The sequence below is a fragment of the Artibeus jamaicensis genome, unplaced genomic scaffold, assembly GCF_021234435.1.
Source record: "Artibeus jamaicensis isolate MK-2021 breed Jamaican fruit bat unplaced genomic scaffold, CSHL_Jam_final contig_3152, whole genome shotgun sequence".
Classification (NCBI taxonomy): Eukaryota; Metazoa; Chordata; class Mammalia; order Chiroptera; family Phyllostomidae; genus Artibeus; species Artibeus jamaicensis.
In genome coordinates this window covers 5,863,223-5,881,241 of record NW_026521729.1, presented here as the reverse complement: position 1 = coordinate 5,881,241, position 18,019 = coordinate 5,863,223, and the positions used below count along the sequence as shown (strand labels likewise).

Here is an 18,019-nt window from a genome sequence, read left to right as displayed (position 1 = left end):
GGGGTGTGCACCTGGGCAGGTGGCTCCCATCCGTGCTGTCTTCAGTGGGCAGTGGTTTGGAGGCAGACGCCCAGATTCCAGCTCTTTAAAAATCACTAAGGATGGGTTTGCGTCACTGAATCCAAACGCATTCCACCAGCTCCGTTTTGGAATTCTGCATTTGCTGGGTTTGCAGAGGTGCTCACCGTGTATTATTTCTCATGTGTTCTGTTTGGGGTCTGGGTAATTCCGCAGTATTCGGTTTCTACAGGGAGACGCATGAATGTTCGCACCGAGTGACATAGAGACTCGGGGACCGTCTCATCATTTAGGGCATTGTTTAGAATCGGTCATGAAGAACCTCTGTTTTCAGGCTTTGGGGACTCGGAGCAGTGGATCAGCCTGCAGTTACCGTTCACCTGGTGTTATTTCCTTAACTTCAAGGAAGGGAGGGAGGGTGGGAAGAAAAGAAAGAGACTTTTAAAAAAGGCATCCAGTGCAGAGTGATACGAAGTAACAGTGCTGGCTGAGACCAGGATAGTTACTGCCTTTTGTGGAAATGGGAGGGAGAAGTCTGGGTTTTGGGAAGCAGCCCACAGGGCCAGAGAGAAGGGCGATGCAGGGACTCGGCATGACGTGGGCAGGAGGCCGACAATTGGAGGTGCCCAGGCTGGCTGCAGGTGTGCAGTCTGTGCTGGGGGGCAGGGGAGCAGGGAGTGGGGTGCAGCCAGGTCGCAGAGTTCCTGCCAGGGGAGGGACAGAGAACCCAGAATCCACCCCTCTCCTGCCCCCGGCCCCCAGAGGAAGGGTCCACTCTGGGCTTTGGAGCAGGAAAAGGAGTCCACCAGCCTCAGTGTGAATGTTCTGGGGGCTTCTGCTGCCCACAGCCCTTGGGGAACCAGGCAGGAGTGGCAGGCACGTGACTCGAAGCCTGGCTTTGGGACATCCGTAAGTTTTGGTCAGTAACCCTTGTGCCTTGCTCCGGGTCTGTTCAAGCAGAGCCCCTCTCCAGTCCTCCCAGAAGGCCCAGGTAGGCCAGGCAGGCATCTGCCTCCACTGACAGGAAGAAGCGGAAGGAATGGGCCAGAGTCCCCCCTGTCCCCGCCAAAGCCCAGAAGGAAATTAACGAAGGGTCCGGAAGGACCTGTCCTGTGGCTTCCCAGTTGGCCCTGGAGCTGCCCCACGGGGGGCCGGGCCCACCCACTCCCTGCCTTGGTCCTGCCGCAGGTTCCAGGGAGACAGCCGCCCGGAGCAGCCTGGCTGCCAGCACCACTGTGTGGACGAGAACATCGAGAGGAGAAACCACTACCTGGATCTGGCCGGGATAGAGAACTACACCTCCCAGTTTGGGCCTGGTGAGGCGGGGCGCGGGCGGGGGGCTGGGCTGGTAGGTGGGTCAGGCTGGCAGTGGTCCCCGGCCCCCTGGGCTGGGGGCAGGCGCAGTGTGGATGGGACAAGGTCACAGATGTCAGTGGAGGAGATGACCCTGAAAGCATTAAAAATAGGGAAGTGCTGGAACCACGCACAGAATGAACCCAGTCAAACAGCATCTGAGGGCTTAAAACACCACGGAAACCGACAGTCCCGTGCCTCACCCCGCCCACCCTCCCCTGTCCCTCTCTCTTGGCTGTTTCCCACAGGGAGACCCCCACTCCACTCAAGCCAGTTGCTGATCTCTCTTCCTCCGCCCTGGCACCTTAGCTCTCACCAAACTAAATGAACACCGGGCTCCGGGGAGTTTGCCCAGCTCCCCGCTTCTCCCCCCCAGGCTCCCTTCTTCTGTGGGCTACCCCTGCGCACCCGTTAGGGCTGTACCTGCCTGCACCTGCCCGTCCCACTGAGACCTCAGTCGTCAGCCTCTGTCTCCTGCTGTCTCCCAGCTCTGTCCAGGAAGAAGAATGGGTTTTAAAACCCTAGCAAAGAGATAGTTCTTCCCACTTAGCAGACAGCGAAGTTCCATTCTGGAGTGGTCTCATCCATGGCCTGGGGGAGGCAGGGGGAGGGGGCAGTAGGGGCTGGGGGGGTGCACTCTGAGGAAGCATGGCTGGCCGCTGAGGCTGGCCGCTGAGTCTCGGGGAGCTGGCACCTAGCAGTTTCCAGGGCACAGGGTGGCACTGCTGACAGTAGGTGCCCCTCAACTCTCTGTTGCTTGGTTCCTAGGCTCCCCGTCCACGGCCCAGAAGTCCGAACTGCCCCCCCGCACCTCCAATCCCACGCGGTCCCGCTCCCACGAGCCAGAAGCCGTCCACGCCCCACACCGAAAGCCCCCGGGTGCGGACCCAGGCTCCTCCCACGGCCCCGACGCCCCCTTTGCCAAGGTCTCGGAGGCCCAGCAGCGGCTCCGGGGCGCCCAGGACGGGAGCAAGCACTTTGTGAGGTCCCCCAAGGCCCAGGGCAAGAGCGTGGGTGTGGGCCACGGGGCCAGAGGGGCAAGAAGCAAACCCCCTCTGGGACCCACAGTCCCCGCAGCATCCCCGTCCACCCACCTGACCGTTGGCGCGGCCCTCCTCCCCACCCTGGCCCCCCTTGGCCACAAGAAACACAGGCACCGAGCCAAGGAGAGCCAGCAGGGGGGCCGGGGCCTGCAGGGGCCGCCGGCCGTGGGCAGCGCCCTGGCGGGGCGGGACCAGGTGCGGGAGCTGCCCACCGTGGTGGTGTATGACGGCCCGGCCGGCCAGGCGGTCCAGAGACACGAGCATCGCCACCACCACGAACACCACCACCACCACCACCACTTCTACCAGACCTAGGCCCTTGGTGCCCCGCCGCGAGGGGCCCTGCCCCGGGCCCCCCAGGCATTCTTATTCTATTAATTATTGTTATTATGACGATTATTGTTATTAATAATGATTGTTACTCCACTAATATTCCGCTAGGCTCCATGTAGAAGATCTGTGGAAACATAGAAGTCAACTTTTATTTATAAGTGTGGGGACTGCGCGACTCCCCCAGGGGGCGACTCTGAGTTCGGCAGCGGCCTGCAGCCAGCAGAGGCTCCCTCGGTTCCGGCTGTGGTTTCCACGCAGGCCCACACCCTACCCAGCCCCGCCCCGCTCCGCTCCGGGAGCCCCTCAGCCAGAACTCCGCCCCACCCCCCATCTCTTCCAGAGACCCTCAAAATCTCCGAGAAGATAAACAGCTGCTACCTCTTAGTATTATTCTGATTTTATTTTGCCCTTAACTGACTGTAACACGCTCCAAGGATTTCGGCGGACTGTGGGCGCGCCCCCTTCCTGGCTGCTGTGTTTTCACGTCCCGACCTGGGACCCCTAGCTGTCCTTTCTGGAGTTCTCGTTCATGCCTTTCCAGGGCGGTCATGCCCTCGCCCCAACGCGTCCCTCTTTCCCGCCGAGCACCACGGGAACATACACTTCTCCTTCCCCTCCTTCTCCTTCTCCTTCTCCTCGCTTCTGTAGAAAGATACACTTTTAAAGACTGCCCCCGAAACCAGCCTTCTCACGGGGGGAAAACTCCGCGGAGGGATCCGGCCAGACGAACCAGCGGGGGGTTTCCCGGGGTGGGCAGTGGGGTGCGCCGCTTGTGCCAGAAGATGGGGAAGCCTGAGTCCTGCCCTCGGCAAATCTGTGCGTCCTGTTGGGGTTCGGCGACAGCTCTCTGTCTCTATTGCTAGATGCCATCTGTCCATTTCTATGTATCTTTCTATAAATACACACTCTCAGGTACCTTTGCGCCTGTGCTGAAGTCAGTGTTTGCTTCTGTGGACATCTCCTGGGCCCAGCAACTCCGGCTGTCTGCCTTTCTGCCGCTTGGCCTCCCGGCATCGTCCCCTTTTCCAGAGCCTCTGCTTTGGGTTCAGTGTGGTTGGTGAGGAGTTATTTTTAAAGATAGTGGGCTTAGTTGTTGTCACCATATATTATTGGATTAGGGACAGTGTGCCTGGGACTGGATTAATACATTTGATCCTCAGGACAACCCTACGAGGCAGCCAATGGAAGCTCAGAAGGCATGGCGGGCTCAGAGAGGTTGAGTGACTTGCTTGAGATCACACAGCAGATGGCAGAGCTGGGATTCTAGTCTTCCCTGTGGCCCCTTAACCACTGAATGTTAACCACTGTGTTTGGGCTTCTGACACCCAGCTGTTGGCAATGCAGCCAAGGGAGGGAGGGAGCAGGGAGGCCCCCATGCCAGCGTGCTTTGCAATGGTGTTGGGGCTGCTGGCTCTCTGGGCTACACCATCCAATGGAAAAGGATCTTGCACTAGGGGACCAGGGGAAGATACTGATTGGATAGGCTCAGGGCCAATACCGATCTCTGGGCCAATCACTGTGGCCCAGTGGGGTCACATGGCTAACCTGTGGCAAGGGAGCGAGGTATGCACCTGAGAGGGAGGAAAGGTGCGGAGTGGACAAGGGCTGTGGACGCCCCAGGCCCGGCGTTGCTGCAACCATGGAAACGAACCAGGAATTGGGTCCACGAAAGGAGCTCTCTGTGGCTAGGCGGCTGGAGAGCGTTTCCTCAGCCTCTGACGGGAGCCCCCATGCTGGCTCCCCCACCCCCGCTGTCAGGGTTCTGTTTCATGCTGACTGGGGTTTTAGAAATTTAGGAAAGCAGTAACGTGCACATGTAGAAGATTCAGACATTGGGTTGGCCAAAAAGTTTAATTTTTCCCCCTGTAAAATAAGACACGTTTTTCATTTTCACTAATAACTTTATTGATTTGGCTACTTTGAGTATATCAGCTATCTCCTGTTATTGGCTGCTAGTGGGTAGAGGCTGGGGGTGCTGCTGAACATCTTCCCATGCATAAGACGGCCCCGCAGCAAAGAATTATTTGGCCAAAGCGTCAGTAGTACCAAGAAACTTTGCAAACCACTTTTGACACAGTCGATCAGTCACAGCACCTTCCTCATACACCATGCAGATCTTTTTTTTTTTTTTTGCGTTTCGGTTGTGTTTTTTTACCTTTCTTGAAATCACAAAGCAGAATATACCGACAGTGTTGTGTATTTTCTTCCATCTTCCATTTTAAAACGGCTGCACAAAAATTCACCAATTTTGATACTTTCTAAAAAATAACGCACAGCTGATAGGGGACAGCTGTCACAATCCGATCTAACAAAACTGTTTCGACAACTCAAGACATTCAAGACAACTAAATGCTACCAGAGCCATCACACAGAAAAAAACGAGGAAACTTTTTGGCCAATCCAATAGTACAGAGGTGCACCATGAAAAGGGGTCCCCCCCAGCACCTGCCAGGGCTGTTCACTGTGGCGGGGGCTTGGGTTCAGGTCCGGACTTCCTCTCTGGGTGCTCTGTGATGCTGTACACTGTCCCTCTGCGGCCTCAGTTTCTCCTTGATAAAGGGGATCCCCACCCCCCCGGACGTACGGTGAAAATTCAGTGAGCTAAAGCTGTGCCTCGCCCTTGGGAGCGTTATCCGAGTGTTAGCTGCCATTATTTACAAGAATAAATGCATTTATATAAGCTATCTCCCCATTTACATTTGTTCGTTTTTAAAAATACTTTTTTTTTCTTCAGAGCAGTTTTAGGTTTACAACCAAATTGAGAGGAAGGCACAGACTATCCCCTGCCCCAACACTCACATCACCTCCCCGTTATCAACGCCTGGTGTGTTTTTTTCTTTTTACCGAGAATGAATCTAAACTGACACAGCACGGTCACCCAAGCCCATGGTTTGCCTTGGGATTCACACTCGGGTTGTACATTCGTGGGTTTGAACAAATGGGTGGTGACATGTGTCCACCTTCATAGGACAGAAAATTTTCAGCAAACACGAAACATCCTCTGGACTCTGCCTGTTTGCCTCTCCCTTACCCCCCCCCCAACTCGTTCACTTAAAAAACTGTTTCAAACGCCATTTGAAACAGAAGATTGTACAACAGTCACTGTGGGCTCCTCCAGGTTTTACAAACGCTGACGTTTCGCAGTGTTTCTTTCAGATCTATTTTTAAGAAAGAAAACGTTGCAGCCACTGCCTAATCCGCCTGCCTCCCGTCCCACCCTTTTATTTTTTACCCAAGGAGCGGCATCGTATTCATACTTAGGCCCTTTCTCTCTGCGACCTCCTGTCTTGGGAGGTCTGCCTCCCTGGGTCTCGGGGCTCTGCCCCCTTCTCTCTAACAGCTGCTCAGACTCCTACGGCTCTCAGCTGCCCCTCCCCCTCCCCGCAGGCACGTGGGGCTCACCCAAGGGCTTGGTGACCGCCAGCAGGAGACAGCAGCCACGCAGTGCTGCCGGCTCAAGAGCACGTGTGACTTCGGTTTTGATGCTATTCTCACTGACCTCTTGGAGAAGCTGTGCCAAATGATTAGAAGTTGAAGGAAGAAGAGAGAGACAAGGAGGGGGAGGGCGGGGTGGGGGTGACTGCAAGGAGTCAACCCTGCTCCCCGGTGAGGCTTCCAGCCCACTTTTCCGCAGCTGGGGTGGATGAGTTTGGTGCAGTTGGCAAATCAGCTGACGCCCAAGCCAGAGGCGATGCCGCTGCTTCCTAGCCCCTGAGCTCTGAGCGCCCGGCTCATCGGGGGCACAGAGGTCGTTGGGGGGGCTGGACTCTGGCCTCACACCCACCTGCACACTAGCACTAGCTGGTGTCCGGCTGCCCCTTTCCGCTGACCTGTCACTGGGCCCTGAGGACATCTGGCGTGTGGTTTGCAGCTCCCTCGGCCCACCCGCCTCTCCTGGGGGGGTGCGGGGGGTGCACTTCCAGCCCGGCCAAGCCAGTGACACTTTTCAGGCACAGGAAACAGCCAGGAGCAGTTTCTTTTGCAGCCCTTCCCCCTCTGCATTTACATGTCCCATCATTCGGGCCGGAGGGAAGGCTTTTCCAGAGCAGCGGGACGGGGGAGGCTGTGTGTACTTCCAGTGGCATTTCTGTCACACTCATAACCCGGCTTCTGAGACACCTGTCAACGCTCGGGGGAATGAAGGGGGACCCCTGAGACTGTGCTTCCCGTCAGTGAGCTATGATGCGCCTCCCTTCTTACCGCGCATTGAAGGGAGGGCTGCCTACCACCCAGCAGGCACCTGGGCCCTGCACGCCCCAGCGGCCCCTGGGCGGCTGCGCCCTGGCCCAGCTCAGCCCCGGGACCCGTCCCGGCTCTTCTGGGTCCCCAAGGCTCATGGGCTCGGCCCTTTCTCCCGAGGTGCGTGTGGCTGTTTCACCGTCAGTACCAATGGCCCAGCCACACACTTTACTGACTCCTAAATACGCGGTGTGCTGAGCACCCTTCCCGAGGGGTTCACGTTGTCCCTTCCCGCAGTCGTGGCCTTGTCTGGGGCTCTGATCTGGCTCTTGGTCTCGTCACCTTCTCCCAAACCAGCAGACCTCCGAACCGGAGTCCTTGTCTGAGGGGCTCACGCCTGTGAGTAATTTTGCTGGTTAGTGTACCGCCCTGCGAAAGCTTTCGACAACAAGCAGCTGCCTTGAGCAGGAGCGGGGAGCTGGGGGTGAGGCCCATCTTCTAGGAGCCGAAGTGACTCGGGAGGACCTGGCACTGGCTGGCCTAGCCTCCCTTCACCAGCTCACTGACCCGCCAGCCCACGGATGCCTTCTCCTCTCCACGTCCCTCCCACAAAGTGGAAGAGCCCCACACCTGCACCTGAGACCGCCCGATGTGAGTGACCTCGAGGGGCGTGAGCTGGGGGAGGTCCAGCCGGCATTGTCCTGCTCCGGGTGCCTCGGAAGCACCTGGGGAGACCATGCCGGGGCCTCCCCTCGGATGATGCTGAGATGCTGGCCTGACATGTGGTCCAGGCATCCGGATGTCGCAGGCCCCCCGGTGCCTTCCTGGGCAGCCGGGCCAAGAACCCAGCGCCTTGAGTCTCCCCCACATGGCCTCAGAGAGCCCTTGAAGGGCGTTCCTGACTTTGAGAGTGACAACATTCTCCCAGGGAGCCTGTTAAAGGCAGGCACCCAGGCCCACCCCCGGAGTGAGATGACTTGGACCCGGGAGGGGGGTGGCTGGGGCCAGTGCTTCTCACAAGCTCCCCCTGCAGGAAGTAGGGCTTGGGGGGTCCCTGTGGCTGAGAACCCAAAGGGCTCCGCCTATGGGAAGTAGGGAACACAGGGCCCAGCCTCAAGCAGAATATGTATGAGGGTGTAGGAGAGGGAGAGAGAGTCCCCCCTGCCAGCCCCTGTCCTGCCTGGGACCTCCACAAGTCTGCATGAGGTTGCAGCGAGTGGCCATGACCGCACCAGTGGAGGGGACCAAAGTTCCCGCAGTCCTCCGTGTGTGAGCTGAGTTCTCTTCCAACTGCCCAGCCCCCCGGGGCCCTCCTCGACCTGCCCGGCCTCTCCATGTGATGAAGTGACGGAGCCCCGAAGAGAGCCAGCTGTAACGTGGGGAGACTCCCAGGGGTGCCCTTCCACAAGGGCGGGTCCAGCTAACCCCTCCCTCCCGTGGCCCTTTAGGGAGACCGTGCTAGTGGCCTCTTTCCGGTCTTCCCACTTTGCTTTGGGGCCCTTGCTCGCTGGGGAGGTGGCCCAGCCCGGCCTGGGGGACCTGGGGCTTGGGGCCACCACCAGCTGCCCTGCCCTGCTGTGCTGGAGACTCAGGCTTGGTTCCGGAGACTCAGGGTGCCCCGCTCCTACTGGGACCTGCTTTGGGGGTGATGTCTGGGCAGAGCCTTCGAAGGGTCCTTCCCAAGCCCCCATGTCCAGAGGTGTGCAGGGAGGGGAGAGGAGGCTTAGGAGAAGGAGTGAGGTACAGGCAACCAGAGGGGCGCGCAGGGGTCCCTGGAGGAGCCCTGGCAGAGGACAGAAACCCTGACCTCCAGGGCCACTGCTCGGCTCTCAGGGTGACAAGCAGTGTCGGACCCCAAGCACCAAGAGGCTTACCAACCTCCACCCCCACACCACCCTGAGCGGGAAGTTTGACTTCCTTCTCCACTAAAATAACTGTTTTCTAGACATTCTGGATGGCACAGTTCTGGATACGCCCATCCAAGCTGATCTTTGATATTTTTTCCTTTTGAACCAGGCCCCACTTCCGGGAGCCGCCCTCATTGGTGCCCACCCTCGGGGCCGTTCACGGGGGTCAGCGGCATCCTGGTGGGTGCATCTCCTTCCCTCCGGTCTGCAAAGTTTGTGTGGACCCCGTGTGCCTGTCTCCTTCGGGCATGGCACGTAGTAGGTGGTCAGGAAGTGGAAGAGAAGGAATGAAAGCTAAAGGAGGCTGGAGGGAGCGGAGGGAGGATTTCCCATCCGTTACTCAGCTGGCGGGTGCACGGCCCCCTCCTGCCTGCCTGTCCTTGACTGTGGACTTGCACGAGGCAGCCACCCTTCAAACAGAAGTTGGACAAAGCCACGCAGCCTCACCAACTTCTAATTTCACTAAATCAAAACATAAAGAAAAACTACAGTGTCTTACTGTGTTGATGCAAACCGAGAACTTCATTTAGCTTTATTTCCAAAGGAGAAAGTCTCCGCGTGCTCACGTCCCTCACACTCTGGCCAGATGCTCCTGGTATTGGTGAACTTACACCTCCCATTGGCCAGACTGGAGAACCGAGGCTCATGGGGCTGGGGGTGCAGAATAAACTGTCTCTCTCACCCGGAGCTGAGCCCAGTCCCACTCTCAGCCCGTTTCAGGCTGTGGCCTCAGCTGCCCACTGGGGGACAGGGGGACAGGCTGGCACAAAGCACAAACATACAAAAAACGTGGCACTGAATAGACAGGACACGTGCCAATGACCTGAGAGCAGAAGCAGGGAGATGGGGCCACACCAAGTATCACCTGGGGACACGTGTGTGAGGGGTGCACGAAGACCCGTGACCACGAACGCACTGCGAGTCTTGATTTGGGGGTTCCAAAGACATCTGAGAGGGCAGGTGAATTCACAAATAATCTGTGACTGATCCGGAGGGCCTGGGAGGGCTGCTTTGGGCCTTTGGTTGTTTAGTGAGCATCTGTCCCTACTAAAGCCCGACTATGGTCACCGAAGTTTATTTTGTCATCTCAGAGGCTCAGCGTAGAGAGGTGATTGGGGGGTTGGGGATCTGCTGAGCGACCGAACTGCGCGTTCGGGGCCTCCCACCTGGCCCCAGGCTTTCAGCACTGCTTTCAGCCCTGGGCACAGCCCCTCGGACCGGATTCATCAGGACAAACTGGGAACCTGGAATGTGCGCATGCAGGGAGGGGGTGTGCCTGGGCTCGGCCTGGGGGCTCTCAGCGCAGTCCAGGTCCCGGGTGACGCTGAGTGGCTCAGTCCCCAGCTAGATCCTTTCCAGATGCAGAGGGGGCCCTGGCCATCTTGAACCGAAGTCATCTGACCCATTTCCTCTGACTCTGTCCTCAAAGAGCAGCATCTGATTGTGATTTGGCTCAGAAAATCCTGACCAGCATAGAACATTCTGGAGTGGTCCGTGTGACCTTTTCCCCTCCTTCTTTCTTTCCATCCTCCCTCCCTTCCTTGTGGAGAAAGGATTTGGGTATCTTATTCAGTCTTGTAGAGATATACTCAGTCTCTGGGGTTGGACCACTCCCTGTAGACAGGAAGCTGTCCAGATAGAGTTTGCTCAAGGCTTGGGAAGAGCAAAGGGCAACAACCCAAACCGGGAACTCGCTGCCCAGAGGGGTCCTGCCCCGACCCAGCTGGCCTTTCCGTGCGCCGCACCTGTTCCAAGTTCATCTCCAGAGCCCTCTCTCTACCTGTACTTTCAAATACAGGGTCCGGCACAAATAACAGCCCTATTTTATCACAACGTCATAAGCATGTCACTCTGTAACATAATGATAGGACATTTTAGGCGGCATGTTCAGAATAAAACTCTAAATCATTATACCCACCGTATTACCCGAGCAGCCACACTGGAGTGGGGGTTACTTCCGCCGGGCCCCATATTTGCTGACCAACTGCTGTGCCAGGGACCACGTTGAGCGTGAAGTAAGACACCCTCCCAACAGCAGGGCTTGTGGCCCAGTGTGGGGACAGCTGTCATGCAAAAAATTACGTCATAGTCAACAGTGATCACTCCTGGGGAGACGGGGGAGGGAACCGCTGGAAGGACGATGGGGGTGGGCGCTGGAGGCGGCCTCTCTGGTCAGCCATATTAGGTGGAGACCTCGAGGAGGAGGGGCACTTAGCCAGGTGAAAAGCTGGAAAAAACAGCTGGTGCAAAGGCCCTGAGGTGGGAGGTGGGCAGGCCATTGAGTGGACCCCAGAGGCCAGTGAGGCTGAGCGTGGACAGCTAGCGGGCGGGGAGCCCAGGGGAGCAGAGCCCGGGGGCTTGGGGGCGCATTTGCTCTTTACTCTGGGGGAAGGAGCATCAGCAAGCTGGAGGGTCAGTGGGGTGGGCGGGACAGGACGCAACTGGCCACTTCCTGGAGAAGGGATTAGAAAGAGTAACCTGGAGAGGGGGCTCCCCCCCAGCGGCGACCTGTCGGATAGAAGTCACTTGTGCTGTGGCTACCCATAAAAGTGCCGGGCATGCACCGGAGATCGGGAACACCTCCCCTGACCGTTGACTAATATTCTTCTTCAGTGCGGGCAGGGACGCAAAGGAAAGTTGGGAAGAGCCCCGGAGAGAAGGAGGCCTCCCTTTCCTCCCGCAATTGGCTCAGCTGGTTCCGGGAGGCGGAAAGGAATGGCCGACGCGCAGCCCTCTGCCAGGGGAGGGGAAGAAGGCAGGCCCGGTATTGACTTCAATGTGGGGGATTTAAAAGGCCCCGGTGTCCCCACTTTGTGTTTTGCTTCTCAGCCGGCCTGGGACCTTTGAAGTTGTCGGGCCCAGTGGGGAGCGGGCTTCTGCGGAGACAAGATGCTCGCGGGGGCGGGGGGCGGCCGAAACTCTATTAGGCATGCTCTAGCAAAAAAGAGGCAAATCCAGTGATAATGTACATCTGTTTCAGGGAATTTATAAGCTTTGAACATTTTTTATGGGCAGATAAGTGGGTCCTTTTCTTACCATAACTTAGAACTTCAAAGCTCAGTGTGTGGATCATGCAAATTGCTGAAATTCGAGATTTTCCCTACAAAGAGGTTTCCAAAAAAGACGAGGAAGAGAAAGGGAGAGGGGAGAGGGAGAAGGACGGCTAATTGATGCCGGAGTCTTTCATGTCCACGGCACAAACGGGACAGATATTGATTTTTATGAAACAAGAAACGGACGGGAGAGACGAGGGAGAGGAGGAGGGGCCGTGAGGCAGGTGTGGGGGCTGGGGCCGCCCCCCATCCCTGGCCTGCAGGTCAGGACAGGCTGTGGGCCAGCCCTGGGGACACAGTCCCCTCCTTCTAGGAGCCCTCACCCTTAAGGGGAGCACAAGTGGACACAGGGACACCTCAGAGTCAGCCAAGGCCCCGTCTGCCCAGGGCCTGGCCCCACACCGAGGTCCTAGGGGCTTTGGGGCTGGAACTCAGGAAACCTCCTGCAGGAGAGTGGCCGTGGGGGGCGGGCACGACCCCGGCAGGCAGGGGTATTCTAGAAGGGGAAGCAGCTGGCTCAGGGGCCGGGCTCTGACTCTGTGCTCAGCGCCTCCACACTCAGCCCTCGGTGCTTTTCTGGTCTCCCCCACCCCACCTTCAGCAAGTAGCCTGTGAGCTCAAGGGCAGGACACAGTAAATACTCAATATATGCTGTTGAGTGAATGAACGAATGAATGGATGAATGGATAAAGAGTGAGTGAATGAATGCATGAGTGAATCAATGAGTGAGTGAGTGAATGAATGAATGAATGAGTGGGTGAATGATGAGTGAGTGAATGAATGAATGCATGAGTGAGCGAATGAGTGAATTAATGAGTAAATGAGTGAGTGAGTGAATGAGTGAGCGAGTGAATGATGAGTGAATGATGAGTGAATGAGTGAATTAATGAGTAAATGAGTGAGTGAGTGAATGAGTGAGTGAGTGAATGAATGAGTGGGTGAATGATGAGTGAGTGAATGAATGAATGCATGAGTGAGTGAATGAGTGAATTAATGAGTGAGTGAGTGAATGAATGAGTGAGTGGCGTGGGGGGGTGGTCAGCCAGCGCTATCTTTTCACTGCTTCCCGGGTCTCCAGTGGAAGATGCAGTCGGGAAGAGAAGGCAGGGCTGTTCACTCCCTGTGGTTGACTTCAATGACCCTTCTGCACCCAGGTGATTAGTCTAAGCCAGTCTTGTTTTTTTTCAACTATTTATATATTTACAACATAACCAAATATGTGGTTTTGAGCTTGTTAAGTTGTTTTGGCGTTACCAAGGCGAGGTTCTCTTCTTCTTTTTGGTTCTTATTTTCACCCCTCCCCTCCTCTTCTTCTTCCTCCTCCTCACCTTCAACGCATTCAGAGAGGTTGGGGCCTCCTCTGTTCTTTTTGGGGGGGCTCATCTCTGCCAGTCACCTCCCTCCCTCTGTTCTCACTCCCGTCCTTCTCACCTTCCCTTCTGGTTCTTCCCAACACGCCTGCCCTCTCTCTGCCCCACCCCTGCCCTGCTGCCACTTCTGGCCTGTGTCCCCGCCACCCGGTCTAACACCCTCCACTCCGTCACCTGTGGGGCTGTGCCCATACTCCTTCCCCGCCATCACCAGACGCCAGCTCTGGAAAAAGTAGAGAGCTCAGGATGGAGGGCTCTGGGGTTGGTGGAAAGTGGTCATTACTACCCACTTGCCAGTGGTATTTTGGTCCCTAAATCCAAAGGGCACTTCAGGGGCTCCCTTTCCTGAGTTCTTGGCGGTGCTCCTCGATGGCAACCACAGACGCCCTCTGCCCTTGGATTCTGTGTCCTGGCTGCTAGTTGCTCCCCAGTATCCATCGTCCCTTCTTCCTGGGTCAGAGACTGCTGGTCTGCAGTTCAAGAAAGACTACAGTTCTCAGACTCCTTTGCAACTGTACTCTGTGTCCAAAATCTGGTCATGTGGCAGTTCCTGGGACTTGTCCTTAAAAGATATCTTGTTTATTCCCATCATCCCCTTGGTTCCCTCCATCCCTTCTTCTATTCTGCTGCCTGGAAAGCAGATGTGATGGCTGGAACTCTGGCCACCATTTTGGACCATGAGGACGAGGCAACACCCTAGAGATGGTGCTGTGGCTGGAGGAAGCCTGTGTCCCAGCAGACATAGAGGGGCGGGAAATCTATTCCGGACCTGGACACTTGTATTTAGACTATGAGATGAGGGGGGAAAAATCAAGTTCTCATTTGTAAGCCTCTCTCACTTGCAGCCAAATGAAATCATAAGTGAAATCACTTTCCTGACATCCAGCCCTCTTAGATTTTCTCTGGCCTCCCTGGGCCACTTCAGCAGTCAGCTTTGCCTAATCCTCCTTTAGAAATGGCAGCACGGGGAAGCTGGGGACATGCAACCTCTCTGCACAACTTCCCGTGAGCCTGTATATCGAAATACAAAGTTTTCAAGATGGTGTCATTGCCTCATCCCCGGTCTGGCCCCCTTGTCTTCTCCAAGGTCTCTCTTCCTGGGGTCTCCACCACTGTCAAGGCCAGTGGCTTTGTCTGGGCTGCTGACAAGGAGCTCCAGCTTCATGCCCCCGAACTTGGCACGCAACCCCCAAATTTGTTCCGAGCTCAGTAAGCAGACAGACAACCCGCCAAGTAGAACACCAGGTGCCCTCCTCTCCTCCTCCTTCCTCACCTCCAACCCAGTTGCTGAGAACTTGCAGTTCTGCCTTTGAAAGAGAGCTCACCTCTAACCAGTCCCTCTGTCCCTGCTGCCCTGTTGGTGGACAGTTGTCAGCTGTCCCCTGGCCCGATCAGCTGCCCTGCCAGCCGTGGTCCTTCCCATTGGTCTCCACATTGCAGACAGAAAGTGCATTTTCAGACACCAGGCCGGCCACACCGTTGTCCTGCTGATACCAGAGGATTGATTTCTGGCCCCGCCAGGCTGACCCGGTCCTCAGGGAGCAGCCCTGCCCACTTCCCGCCTTACCCCTGTAAGTTCCTACCTTCCCTCCCTGCCCGCCACATGCCACCCGCACCTCCTGGTGGTCACCACTCAAGGAGGCCTCTGCTTCCCCTTCCGTCCCAGAGGGCTCTGCTCCTTCTCCCCGAAATGCCTGTTTGCCCTGCACAGTCTCAGCCTGGGTTCCCCTTGCTGGGGCCTGAGACGGGGGTGTGGGGCAGGAGAGGATGTGGCGTTTGGCAGAGCAAAGGGTGGAGAGGGCAGGTGGCGGCTGGCGTGAGGGGGTGTTGCCGAGGTTGGAGGCGGGGGGCGTCTCGAGGTGTGTGCTGAGCCCTCCAGGGCTGGCGCATGTGTTCTCAGGTCCTGGGGTGTCTCTGGGGTGCTTTTCCGGGGGTGCTGCTGTCTCCTCACTTCTGGGGTGTGTGCCTGCTGTCGGGCTCCTGCAGGACTGGAGATGACTCCTGATTTGCAGGAAGAAGGTGCAGTGTAAGGTGTGACTCCGCCAGGCGCGGTGAGACTGTGCTTGCTGGACAGTCCCTCGCAGCCACGGCTGAAACTGCAGGTGACCATGGGTTTACGGCGAATCTGCCTAGCTCCTCAAGGCTAGCTCCGCCAGGAAGCCCTCCCCGATGCCCCATCCGGGACAGATGCCCCCCCACACTCCCGTTCATCCCCATACCACAACCACATGCCTGTCCGCCCCGCTTGGTGGGGAGCTGCCTTTACGGCACAAACGAGATGGGAGGATGGGGCTTAAAATAAGGCTGTAGGGACGCTGCTGGGGCAGAGGGGAGAACTGGAGCGCTGCTCCCAGTTTCCAGGAAGCTGTGATGGGGTTTCCTCGGAGTCCAGATGGGCTTGGGAGCCACCGAGAGGGGCAGGAAGAGTCCCTCCTGGTTCCGGGCCCTCTGAGACCGCAGCGTGCTCTTCAGGCAACGCGCTGCCTATTCAACGCTCACAGCAACTCAGGGAGGCAAGCTTTCTATCACGTCCATTCTACAGATGAGAAGGGTGAGGCTGGGAGCTCATGGAATTTCTTTACGCCCTTTGACCCAATCAGGGTGCAAAGCTTGTGCCTCGTGGAATTCAATCTGTCTGTCTCTCTTCCCCCAGCACGTCCCAACCACTCATGAGGGAGCCGTGGTGGGCCTCACACTCGCTCCCACCCCGTAGGTGGGAGCAGGTCACACAGCCAAGCCCAAGGGCAACAGGGCGGGAGGGCCCTCCATGTCCAGGGAGGCAAGGAGAGTGGACACCGAGGGACAACAGTGCTGTCTGTCCCGTGAGTACGTGTTGGGTGGTGCCCAGTCCCCGGGAGTTTGACGAGCTGCGTCTCGGTCCCGGCTCAACTGCCCATCTGCTCTGGGGTCTTGAGGAAGTCGCTTCCCCTCTGTGGGTCTCTGTGTCCTCATCTCTGCTCTGGGGTTAGTGACGCATGAGTCTCTGGCTCATGTGCCTGAGAGGGTGGTCCCCTGGGCTGCTGGCCATGAGGACAGGGCCGAGCACTGTGGACAGGGACACCAAAGGCGCTTGACTCCAGCATCCTTGCCACATGCCACCCCCCATCCCCCACATTGATCAGATCTGTTCTGTCTGGCCTGGGGTCCGGCTGCCCCAGACTCACCTCTGCCACCGTTCCGCGGGCCCCACACCTGCTCAAACGTCCTGTGGAATGCTCTGGAGGCCAGAGGTAGCTTTCTGTCTCCTGGTGGAGGGTAAGATTGGGCGGTGGTGAGGATCAGGTGGGGGATGGGGGGCATCAGGGGGGTCAGAACACAGGCAGGCCTTCCCCTGAGGCATCAGCCTGGCTTCAGGCGCCGCTTGCCAACGGGCAGCTTCAGATGCCGGGATTACGAGAAGAGAGAATACAATTTCCTAATAAAATAGAAGAGGCGATTAAGTTAATGAAGGATCATTTGGCTGGTTTGAAAACTATAATTAATAGACATTAACTGTATATTTAGAAGTTGCGTGTGGCGTGGGCACGGAGATGCTGTCAAACACAATGGCACCCCAGCTTAATAAAGACGGGGCCCAGATGGTCACCACGGCCCCCGACGAGAGCGTCATGAAGGGGCTGCTGAGACGATGAGAGATGTCGCTTGCTCTTCCTCGAACAACATCCTTTCCGAGATGATGCTATCATCAGTACTTTCATCTTTGGTTACATGGCATATGGCTCCGGCTGATTAAAACCCCCTCCTGGTTTCAATCAGCGACTGGGGATCAGGTTTCTCCTGGTGGCAGCAGTGGCCTCGCTGGTCCCATGGTAAACTTTTCAACCACAGCTGAGTCTGCGGAAAGGGCAGTGGGGGCGGTGGCTGGGCGCTGGCCCTGCCCACATCCCGGGGGGGGCGGGGGGCTGGCCTTTCTGGAAGGACCTGAGTGCTGGGGTGCCTTGCAGGTCAGGATGCGCAGGCTCCAGGGGACCAAGCTGGCTCAGGGCCCGGCTGGGCTGACCTTAGCTGTGGCTGGGAGGTGGGCACTCAGACGTCCTCCTTCTCCTAGGAAGTGTACAATGTTGAGGGGCCACTCCCCGGGGAGGAAGAGGAGGAGAGGCTGGAGGCGGAATGAGGCCGAGGGTGTTTGCATCCCGGTTCTGCCGCCCGCGTGAAGCTGTGCGGCTTCACCAACCCGAGACTCACTGTTCTCACCGGCACGGGCACACCTGTCGGTCTCTTCTTATCCCCGCTGCCCAGATGAGAAAACTGAGACTCATTCAGGGCTTGAGAGCTGACTAAACTCGGTGGGGGAGTCAGGAAGGACGGGGGCGCTGTAACCAAGTGGGGGGAGCACAGAAACGAGGCCCTGGAGAATGTTGATAAGGGTCTGCTCCCCCCTCTAGCCCCTGCCGCCCACAAGCTCCTTGAGGCCTGGGCCCAAACCTCTGCCGCTTGTGGTGGTGGACTCTGTGCTGCGCTTGGTGCCCAGGTCGGAGACGTGCTCCTTGGATGTTTGGTGAGGGAGTGCGTGATGCCCTGGGGGCGGCAGAGGGGACCACAGCGGGGAGCGTCCACCAGGCAGATAGCAGAGACTTCTTTGATCAGCAACTCCCCACATGTCCCAGCCCCTGGTGGCTACACGGGGCCACATGGCTAGTCCAGGCCAGTGGGTGGCAAGTGGCAGTGACCTCTGTGGAAGGACCTAGGAGCCTGTGCACGTCCCTCCAGTCTGTCTGCCCCTAAAGCACAGGCGGCAAACGCAAGGCCCGCAGACTGAACCC

The 18,019-nt window shown here is 57.4% G+C and overlaps 1 protein-coding gene across 1 annotated transcript in view; it reads left to right on the top strand.

The window, feature by feature from the left end:
• Window positions 1-5,396, top strand: part of NKD1 (NKD inhibitor of WNT signaling pathway 1) — a 61,520-nt gene extending 56,124 nt beyond the window's left edge. The window contains exons 9-10 of the mRNA XM_037141439.2: window positions 1,207-1,334; window positions 2,140-5,396. Coding sequence (XP_036997334.2) covers window positions 1,207-1,334; window positions 2,140-2,729 — 718 coding nt within the window. The 3' untranslated portion in view covers window positions 2,730-5,396. The remainder of the gene's footprint in view (window positions 1-1,206; window positions 1,335-2,139) is intronic.
• Window positions 5,397-18,019: the final 12,623 nt, after the last annotated feature.